This window comes from Agelaius tricolor, unplaced genomic scaffold (assembly GCF_023055355.1).
Source record: "Agelaius tricolor isolate 1412-34295 unplaced genomic scaffold, bAgeTri1.0.p SCAF_5, whole genome shotgun sequence".
NCBI lineage: Eukaryota > Metazoa > Chordata > Aves > Passeriformes > Icteridae > Agelaius > Agelaius tricolor.
In genome coordinates this window covers 45,230,108-45,241,178 of record NW_027269265.1, presented here as the reverse complement: position 1 = coordinate 45,241,178, position 11,071 = coordinate 45,230,108, and the positions used below count along the sequence as shown (strand labels likewise).

Below are 11,071 nucleotides of genomic sequence, written 5' to 3'. Positions count from 1 at the left end.
CGGGCCCGCCCCCGACATGGCCGCCGCCCCTCGGCCGGCGCGGCGCGGGCGGGAGCGCCCGGCCCCTCCTGCCAACCCTTCCTCCGGTGAACCCGCTCCCGGCCCCGGGCGTTGCGGGGCCGCGCCAGCGCCGCCCTGAAGCGGCAAGGGCCGAGCCAGCCTCTCCGAGGGAGAGGGTTGCGGCTGCTCGCAGCGCCCCAAACCTCGCCCTGTCCCGAGGCAGCAGGCTGTCCTTCCCTCGCGGAACATCCTGATTCTTGGCATCTGCTCCAAGTCCTTGGGGTTTCCCTTGTTTTTCAGGGATCGGGCAAGAAACGTGAGAGAACAGGAAAAGCTTCCCCCTTTCACAAAAAGCTGAGGAGTCAGAAGGAGGCGAGTCTTGTCACAGCAATAGGGCAAGAACTGGGAAAAAGGTAATCCCTGTCCCCCTTCAAAACTAATAAAATAATTGGAAGAGACGCATAAGAATCATCAAGTTCCGCTCCTGGACCTGCACAGGACGTCCCCAAGAATCACACCATGTGCCCAAGAGTATTGTCCAAACACTTCTTAAACTCTTGTTAAGTCTTGTGTTGTGACCACTTCCCTGGGGAACCTGTTCCAGTCCTCAACCACCCTCTGCAGGAAGAACCTTTCTCTAATATCCAACCTAAACCTGCCCTGACACAGTTTCAGGCCATTCCCTCCAGTTCTGTCACTGCCCACCAGAGAGAAGAGATCAGTGTATGCCTCTTCTGTTCATGAGGAAGTTGTAAACTGTTTATATCAGAGAGAAGAGATCAGTGTCTGCCTCTTGTCTTCCCTTCATGAGGAAGTTGTAAACTGTTTACACCAGAGAGATCAGTGTCTGCCTCTTCTCTTCCCTTCATGAGGAAGTTGTAAACTGTTGTACACAAATCACCAAAACACATGCACATGCTTACCTTTCCCAACCTTTTCTCAACATGCCTCTAAGCTCAGCAAAATGCTTACATTTAGTCAGGGCAACTGTGATTATCAGCAGTACTTCTGCACAAGGTCGCCACAGAGCAGCACTGAGTGAGAGGCCAGTGCTAGTTGATCATCAAAATAGATTTCAGAAGCTGTAAAGATCCCCTTGCCATAAAAAATACATACTACAGACATCCAAATCATTAGATAAGTATGAAAGTTTACAGGGACATAAAAAAGATCAGCATAGCAAGAGAAAGAGCTGCTCTATTCAAAGCAAGGAAGCAAGATCATCAGGAGGGAGGTTTGGGGGATACAAAACAAAAAGCATGAATTTTTAATTGAACCAACATAGGGCAAAAAGCACTTTCTACCAAAGTTTAAAAACTACTTCATTAATCTTGGCATAAAGCAATTTGCATTCATTTTCTTATAACTGGTCAGAAGTTTCTCACTTGGATAGTTTTATATGTGTACTTAACAGCTCTTTCACCATTTAGGCTAGTAGAGGTTATCTAAGTAGCCCCTCTTCCTGCTCCTTCCACTCCAAATGTCTTTTCAAATGACACGAGGCAGGCTAATACCCTCCCTAAAGAGTGGCATCCAGGTTGCAAGAACAGCTGTTTAATGCCTCAATCTACTGCCTCACAGTCACATGATGGAAGCTAAATTCAGCAGGTAACACTTGCATAAGTCCAATATTTGAGTTCAAGTTAGACATCATACTCCAGCCTCTACAGACAGAGCACTTTTTCATTAAGTGTTTGCCCTTTGCTTTCATCAGACAGGCAGGAGTACAGCTTTATCTTTCTTTCAGCTCCTGCCCCCAAGCCCACCTCACCTAGCTGCCAGGAACTCCCCTTTATACATATTAACATCCTGGAGTACATAAAGAATTAACCCTGTTTACCTTAATCCTCTCTCTGTAGCTACCCTTCTCTCCCTTCCTCTCATACCTCTAACTGCTTTTGTAATTTCCTTCCTCCCTTGCATTTGGTGTGGTTACATAACCCTCATCTCCACCTGGAGAGGTGAGCCCTGGCACACCTGAGCTAAGACTCTCTTACAGGCCCTTCACACCAAGGCCATCACGGAGCTTCCACCCCATGCTTCTGATGACACAGAAAGGTATTTTAATGTAGTCAACCCCAAAGGAAACATCATGACTCGCCTTTTCCAGAGCAGGGATTGTTCTGCAGAATAACTGGTCACTGGGCTGTGAATTGAGCAGAAGTCTGTGGCAAAACTGACCACTGAACCTTGTCTGCAGATACCTCCCAAACATCTGTAACCACAAGAACATCTTCATTTAGGAGCCAGTGCTGCTCCCTCTTTTTCCAGCATTTCACAAGCCTTAGTGTTCCCAGCATGTCTGGAAAATAGAACCAACAATGCTGCGACAATGCTGGGGTTAGTTTCACTTGATTTCCCAACAGCAATCTCATCCTGAGTTGTTTACATCACTCTGCCTTGGCCCTCAAGGTTACTTATTTGAGGAGGTTAATGCTGCCCTGTTGAAACAGGTCGATGAAACGCACCATGTGAACACTAATCTCTTGTGGAGTGCTGCCTGGGTACTGGCACTAAGCAAGCTGACAAACAACTGTGCTTTTCTGAAAAATAATTAACCCCCAAAACTAATCTCTTTCCCCCCAGTAAGAAAGTGCTACAGTTCTGCTATTGCTCACGATGCAGCAGTAAGCCAGATCAGTGAGATTTACAAGGCAGCTTTTCCTGCATGATAAACTCAACTGAAACTCTTTAAATCCACTCATGCCCCTGCAAGTTGAAATGCCACAGAGACAGCTTCACATGCAATCTCTCGTTGTTGTGCTTCTTTTCTAGCCTAATGAATGGTGAGCTGTTAGTACCTACAAGATAATAACATAGGGGCAAACAATCTCTGCTTTTTCAGGAAGACTTTGTGTTTTTGCTAGTCATTGGGAATTCAAAGGAAGACCAAAGGCAGCCTGTTACAATGTTGATTCCAAAATGTTACTTTAGTATTGTTGTCCATAGTCAGGAAGAAAAGCACACCAGTCATGAAGCTCAATCCAAGTGCTTTCAACATCACTGGAAAGCCAGAGTTAAATGTCTTTTTCTTACCTGTGATGTTTGTGTATGTCAGGTCATTCCATGGCAGACTCTTGGCACTTGCTTCATAGGAGCATGTCCTGAGGCAGAGGAGCAGCCCTGCTCCTTTGGGACTGAATTTTTCTTGTAGGAAAGGTACTACAGCCATCTCTGCACCTACGTAAGTCAAACCTCCTGAGTTCAGCAGGCCTGCCTGCTACAGGCGCAGCTTGCAAAACTGGGCCTTGGTAGTAAGAGTGAAACCAGTTGAGAGTGGCCCCAGGGAGCCATTGCTTATTGCTTTACAGTAGCGTCCAGGACATTCTCCCTGCTTTCCAAGTAGTGGAGATGCCTTGTCTTTCTCCCTGCCCCATGGTGTTTGTAAGGAATGACTTTCAGTGAGAGCTGATTTGAGACAGCACGGTATTTGTGTACCAGTGAGGAAAGCTTGCACGTTTCAACGTCAAGCCTATGACTAAATCACTCTCCCCTGCTGTCATTTTGGTAATGATCAGTTACTAGTGTAATCTCCAGGCACAGGACTATCCCTCCCTTTCTCTTCAATGCCCTTGAGCCCATCTTTTATGAAGAATTCAGGAAAAATCTTCTCTAGCTAAAATTGATTCTGTAAGGGGGACGGACTAGGCCATAAGTCCACGTATTAGCAGGCACTAGTCTCCTCTGAGAGAATCATGGAATACAATGCAACCACCCCACAAGTACTGTTGCCTTTAATAAGTCTGAAAGGGCATTGCTGAGACTTGAAAATTCAGAACAGTGACTCCAGAGCAGAAGCAGGGATCCCATCTCCTTCACAGCTGAAGCTCATTGAAATCAGAACAGAGGGAACTCCATGTAGAGCACCAAACAAGCGTGCAATAGACTTCCAGGCACATCACTGCTCATGTACAAAGCCATCAGGTGGCAACAGTTTCATGAATAGGTAAGGAAGGGGGAAGTAAACTTAATAGTTTTGATTTTGTATTCAGAAATGTTCACTATGAAGAGGTTTTAGCAAATTCTGCAAAATGCCTGTGAAATCTTGGAGCAGAGCCGAGCCACGCCCTGTTCTTTTCAAGAAAAACTTACAAGGTGGTTATGTTACATTGAATCCTTGTGGCACTGTGATGAGAGCTCTGTTTTCAGTGCTTTCCCTGAGAGCTGCCCCCAGAAGTTCTTCTCAGAACAGTTTACCAATGAGCCATCCTCTTGCTCAGAGCAGGTTAACTGAGAGTTTTGCACTTTTGCAAAGGAATTTCAAGGTTGTAAGAGGACACCCACCGCAGGATCAGGCACATAATTCAAGGTTAAAAGGTCATAGGAAGAAGATAAAAACAGGGTGAAAAAATAAGTTAGTCTAGATGTAGTTATACTCCTCCCCTCATCACAGTAGCCAGCAACTGGCACTACAGGTTTGTTTCATCCCATGAGCCTGGGCACAGCACACTCATTGAATAGCTTAGTGCCGTTCAAATAAATTCCTTTTGCATGGAAAAACCCTGCGTGGCATGCCAGGGCAATCCCTTCCTGTGTAAACACTGATGGTGCTCTTGAGGCAGCAAAGCAAGGCACTAGTGGACAGGGGGGAGGCACCTCTCACTAAAACCACATCCAAACCCCACTCTTTTTCAGTGACCTAAAATGGAGAAATCACCAAGAAAAAAGCAACACAGCCCCCCTGTGCCCAGGACTGAACCACTGTCATTATGGGTCTGACAGAGAACCCGGTGAACAATGAATGGTTTCCATCACTACCAGATCACCAGGCTGGCACTTAAGAGACAAAGTAGATGAAAGGTATTGGCACTGTTACTACTGTACATTTTTCTGGCACCAGGGAGAGAAGGGCAGCAAGGGTTAGTTGCTTAAATCACAGCCATTTTGAGAATCTAACTTCCAACTGCTCTTTTGCTTTGCTGTGAAGTATTGGGTGTTTTCTCTCAGTACACCAGAGATACAATAGTTTTTCCTACTTGAATTTCACCCATCTCTACTCCCAGAAGTACTTTCCATGCTTTGTCCAATGACTCACATGAACACAGCTGTATCAGCAACTGCTTTTTCCCCCCCAAAAAAACTACATTAGAAAAGCTCCTCAGTATACACACTGCATCTTCTTGACTCTACCTGTACAGACCTAATCACAGGAAGATCATCACACAGGCAATTTGTACTCTACCTACCTACGACTTCCACAAGAAGCCATGTTAAGTTGCCTGCCAAAACCATCTTCTAGCAGTAGACACTTAATAAAGCAAAATTTACCTTTCTCTCAAGCTGATACATTCTTGGCATGCCAGAGATGTTTCAGTTCTCCGAAAACACCATTCTCATGTTTCTTTGTTCAGATCAAGGTACAATTTATGTCCTGATAGCCCAGAACAGCTGTTCAGCATGAAGGGCACCTCTGCATTGATCTGTGTCTTATGACAGCAGGATGCAGTTAGGATTTTTTCTGGTTAGACTGTTAAGCATATGGATGTACCAGGAAATCCTAGTCAACCATTTTATCGATGTTGTCCCTAGATCTTGGAAATCTGACAGTCACGAAATTGGTGCTTTTAAACATTTAAAAACCAAATTACTATAATTAGCTCTGAAATTATGCTACTGGCCTAATTCAGGCCTGCTGTTCTTTCAGTTTCACATTTTGGAATTAAATAAACAGATCCTGGAAAACAAAGTCCTTTTATTGCTGAATAGATGAGCCACTTCACTGAGTAACTGAGAGCAAAACAGAATGGAGGTGGCTATTATCAGGAAGATTCCGTTTCCACACACTGTTTAAGAAACAGCAGTGTCAAAACAAGCACCCAGGTTCACACAAGCTTTGCCATTTCCTCAGTACTCACAGAGCTGAGTCTTACAGTCTGTCAGAAAATTCACACACCTATTCACACACAGAGATAAAAATCAAAGCTGTGTCAGAGCTATTTAAAGAACAGCTGAATCCAAGAGCACTTGTATGGTAATAATAATAAACACAAAAACATTTAAAACAAAGAAATTTAATAACTTCTCTATAACAAATAATTAATCAAAGAGGCCAAATCCCATGTCATCATCAGATTCTTCTGATTCCTCCTTCTTCTCTTCCTTCTTCTCCTCAGCTGAAGAAAAAAAAGACCAAGTGAATAGTCAGTATTCACACTGCACCACAGATTTTCAAGATACAAGTTTTGGTGTTCTCAGCTCTGCTGCCTACTGGTATTGGAGCCTCCAGGGTTTATCTCATTCCCCTTCAGCAACCAATAACACAGAACTGACATTACTGTTGCAGGGATGTGCTTTACACCACCAAGTCTCTGATTCTCGGTTCTAAGCAAGAACTGCAATCCTAAGGCAGACCAAGAGCAAATGCGTCTGACTGTCCAAAGGAAAAGTAACTGTTCAGTTGACATGAACTGAAGTGGAGAAGCCCTGAAACGTTGACTCAGCTGTTAAGCTGTTACCAGAGACAAAAGGAGTTGCCCTGGAGCCACACCTCTCCACTCTCACTCACCGGCAGCAGGGGCCGCAGCTGCGGCAGGAGCAGCAGAGCCCCCTCCAGCTGAGACTGCCACGGCTCCCCCAGCAGGCATGCTGGCAAGTTTTCCATTACCTGAATGGGACACAAGAGAAAGTATTTATTTACAGCTCATCCCAAGTACAGAAGGTAGGGGAAATGGACAAGTGCAGGAAAAAACTGATCCTGTCTTATGGATTGAACCTGTCACTAATCTGCTGAAAGGACCAAGAGGCTGTATTCATGATAAATATAAACTGTTCTGTGAAAAACACTCAGGAGTTTTAAGATTCACAACGGCTTATCCCAAGAACACTGGCAGCATATTATTAGTAGGCTTTCTTCTGTTCAGAAAGTCCCTGTCTTTCTTCCAAAAGCTGTCATAAAAATAGCAGCAAACACATCCAATTTCGCACACCCACATTGTTCTCTGAATAGCACAGTAGCCCAGGAAGTGATAATGTACCTCAAAAGTAACAATGGCAGCACAGGATTCTCCTGCTCCTTTTTTTTTCCCCTTTAAGAGTAAAGAGAACTCTGAGGGCATAACGGGATCACACTTACAGGAGAGAAAGGGAAAGATTGATTTATTTATGGCAAAGAGTACAGTATTTAAACAAATTCCTCAGCACTCTATGAACCCTATATTGCATCTCCTTTGAGACTTCTGATTTCTGCTCGTATTTGGAAAGCCAGCTAGTTCTCTGGCCTCTTGCCTTTCACATACCAAGGCTCCCCTGGCATTCAAAGGTCACATACACACTGTTTGCCTGTATTCCAGTTTCTGGGAATCAGTTTCTAAATAATTCCCTGTTACTTCAAGATCTAATTAAACTAGCAAAGTAAACAAACATGTTTCATATGCATGTATGTTCTAAGAAACGATTTATTTAAAGTATTACAGAAAGAGCGTAAGTGTGTTGTAACCGCGAGTATAATAGCTCTCTTAGGTCTTTCAAACCACGTGGATAGAATGTCCAGTGCCTGCTCCTGACAGCAAGGCTAGGCAAAGTTCTGGCTACCTTTAAACGAAAATATGCCTGCAAATTCCCTTGTGCCTGTACACTTGCAAAAAAATAAAAATTCATTAATCAGAAACCTTTGCACTACCTCAGCTCTGCTTTACTTCAGCCCTATGACCCAGTCAATTCATGTAAAAAGTTCCAGCCTCAGTAAGAGCACAAATTTCTACAGAAATCAGCCCTCAGAGTTCTGTCTCAGGGAAAAGGAAATGCTGGACTCTGAGAGCTCTACAAGAGATGTGCACTGGAGGCTTGTGCTCATGGCAGAGGGTGGAGCTGCACCCCACTGCCAACTGCCTGTTCCTCTTGCTTTACATCACTGGGGCACACAAGTGGGTGAAACAAAACATCTCCCAGAGGCCCTGAAGGACAGCTCAGTCTCTTATCAACATGTCCAGAAAACTCCATCATGAGCAGACTTCCAGTAAGCTCATACATGCTTCAGTTCTCCAGTTTAATGTGGTCCACAAGCGAAACCCAGCAGGTACTGGCACTGACCTGCAGGGAATTAGAATGGACCTGATTCCACTCAATCCATCTGTGATCCACACTGCTGAACAGACAAAGAGTCTGTGACTTGGCAGCAATTCCATACTCTCAGGTCTAGGCTATCAAAGGAACAGAAGCAATTACCTGGGTCACTCGGAGACTCTACTTACCCTGGGCAATTACATCTTCAATATTTTTTCCATTCAGCTCACTAATAACCTGTAAGTAAAATTTACAATGTTAGAGTTTCCAAACAGCATAAGAACAACCTACATTTAAACAAGTACTGATAAATCATCATATGCAGTTCTTCCATACTGCTGCTTATCTAGCCCCAAAATTCCTTACTTCTAAGTACCAGGAACAGAACATCTACATGAAAACTTCAGCTAAGTCTTTAGTACTTTAAGCATTTTCATGAAATCTGTTACTGAATTCATAACTAATCCAATGAACTTGGAAAAAAAGATGATACAGAGATGTTGTGGAACCAATTAGGAAGCCCCACCAACATTGTAAGTCACTGAGGGACTGTTTACATTTCTTGCTTAATGGCCCCTGGGAGGCTCTGAAGCACTGGGTTCTGGACCCAAAACCACAGGGTCCCATTCCTAGCCCTACCACATGTTAAAAGCCAAGCTATTGTATCTTTGCCCTGGAACACAGAGTTCCAACTTCAATTTTAGGACCATTGTTGTATAACCAGAGATGACAAAAGCAAAACAGAAACCCCAAAACTGCTAAAGCAAGCACTTAAAAATAATGCTCCAGAACTTACTGGTGAGTCCCAGCTATGAGGAGTTAGTGGCCAAAGCTAAAGGACTTTAGCAAGAGCTTTTTAACAGGCACCTTCTGCTTACACAGAGCGTGGGATGTGTGAAACCATGTGCCTGCATGACTGCTCCATCCAGGAGAAAGATGCTTCTAAGACTTCACTACATTTACACAGGGTTAAGATACAGAAAATCAAAAAATTAATTATGACCCAATACAGATTCTAGAACAGCTTTCTGAATATTGGAGGATCAAAGAAAGCAATTAATCCATTAAGGTATTAAACCTAAAGGAGCCAAAACCGAAAGACCTGGCATTTAAACAGGAGCTCCACAGAGTTCAAACCAACATTCCAAACCATAGTAAGGACGCTGTCAGCTCAGCGACCCTCTGTCTCGTTGGGCCTATGGTAAAATACTGGGAAAATAGTTTCTTTTCATCTGTACTTCTCTGGAAACACTTCACATAGGAATATGTGACAAGTGATAAGATCATTTTATTGGTTCTTGGTTTTTTTCCCCCCATCACCAATTATTTTTAGGTCCACAATGCTGAAGATCTATTATATCACAAGAAACATTCTAATTAAGATACTCTTTAGAAGTTGTTTTGTAACACAACTACGTTCATAATTATTTCCAAAACCTTCCTATATATTATCCTCAAATACCTTCAATCTCCACGTTAGGACTTGCCTATGTTTCTTGGTGAGGAAACAAATGCTCCTTTGCAGCACACTATATAAGAATGTATTACTGAGTATCAGGCCTTCAAAAGTTTAAGTTCTGAATCGATACTGATCAAAAATAAGAAGTGAACCTTCAGTGTAGACTATGCACCATGTCAGAACATTTTAACTGCATCCTAATATGCAGCCACCATCTCAATGAGAATGATTAGCCTGAACTACCAGAAGCCAGCAACAACTGACAGAGACCTTTGCAGAGGTATTGAATACACTCAATACCTTTGCAGAGGTATTGAGTAGGAAAGCCAGACTTTCAACAAAAGTTGTAAAAACTTATGATTGGCTCAGCAGTGTTGAAATTCACACTGGTAAGGATAACCAAGCGTCTGAATAGCGTAAGAGTACATCAATAGGGAGTCAACGGGAACACTGAAGCCAAGGAAAGAGCTCCAATGTCTGGTGCTGGCTGGGACATCTGGAATTAAGAGGCAACGCCACCTTGTTCATGCGTTCATCGTCCGTCTCGATGCCGACGCTGTCGAGGATCTTTTTCAAGTCCTTGGACGTGGGGGACTCGTTGCCCCCGAGCACGGCGAGCAGGTAAGCAGCGACGTAACGCATCCTGCAAGGCAGGAGAGGAGAGTTTCAGCATGGCCGAGTTACGCGTGCTCGGAGGGAGCAGGGATGGGCTCCCTCCGAGCCACAATCCTGTGGCTCCGCTTCCAAAGGAGGGCCCGCGGCCGGCGAGGCCACGCTCCGCAGGCGGTGCCGGCACGGGGCCCGCACACGCTCCCGCCCGCGCCGGCACTGCACACCTCTCCCGAAATGAAGCAGTAACGCGGCACTGCCGATCTGGCGTCCGCCTCAGCCCGTCCCGTCCCGTGCCTCCGCCAGCCCCGGCCCAGGCGCGGGTCGGGAGAGCACATGGCCGCCGCCGTTCTCTCCTCCTGCCCCCCCCCCCCCCCCCCCCCCCCGGCCCCGAGTGATCTCGCCCGAGTCCCGCGGCCGCGGCGGGCTGGCGCGCGCGGGCCGGACGGCACCACTGCCGCGGAGGGGGGCGCGCCGCGCGCTTACCTGGGCGGTGGCGGCGGCGCGGGACAGCGGCCTGGGACGTGCGCGCGCGAGGGCAGAGCGGCGGCGAAAGGAAGAGGCGCGGCCTCGGCAACGCCTTCTTCCCGCCACCCCTCAACAACGAGCGCTGCCATTGGGCCGGAGCGGCGGGCAGCGCGCAGGCCAATGGGGAGCCGCGGGCGCGGCCGCCGCCAGCGCGGCCGGTGGCGCATGTGCAGAGCCTGGGCTGCCCATGCTGGGCCTGCTGTGCGGCCTTGTTGTTTGTGCTGGGATGGTGGAGATTCCCCAAATCACGGGGTCACAGAGTGAAGGAAATTGGAACACACCTCTGCGATCATCGAGTCCAACCTCTGACCTAATACCACTCTGTCAGCTAGAACATGGCACTGAGTGCCACATTCAGTCTTTCCTTGGACACCTGCAGGAACAGTGACTGCACCTCCAGCCCTGGGCAGTCTGTTCCAAGGCCTGATCACTCTTTCTGTGGATAAATTACTCCTGATCTTCAACCTAAACCTC

The 11,071-nt window shown here is 46.0% G+C and overlaps 1 protein-coding gene and 1 non-coding gene across 2 annotated transcripts; both read right to left on the bottom strand.

Moving 5' to 3' along the window:
• Positions 1 to 5,995: 5,995 nt before the first annotated feature.
• On the bottom strand, positions 5,996 to 10,678 carry RPLP2 (ribosomal protein lateral stalk subunit P2). The gene is made up of 5 exons (XM_071427680.1): positions 10,556 to 10,678; positions 9,980 to 10,103; positions 8,190 to 8,238; positions 6,506 to 6,604; positions 5,996 to 6,113 (listed from the first exon to the last, which is right to left on the bottom strand). The coding sequence occupies exons 2-5, from the start codon at positions 10,100 to 10,102 to the stop codon at positions 6,037 to 6,039; spliced, it is 348 nt and encodes a 115-aa protein (XP_071283781.1). The 5' UTR covers position 10,103; positions 10,556 to 10,678; the 3' UTR covers positions 5,996 to 6,036.
• LOC139590738 (small nucleolar RNA SNORA52) lies at positions 7,919 to 8,051 on the bottom strand. The gene has a single exon (XR_011679418.1). It is a non-coding gene; the product is annotated as a small nucleolar RNA SNORA52 (small nucleolar RNA).
• Positions 10,679 to 11,071: the final 393 nt, after the last annotated feature.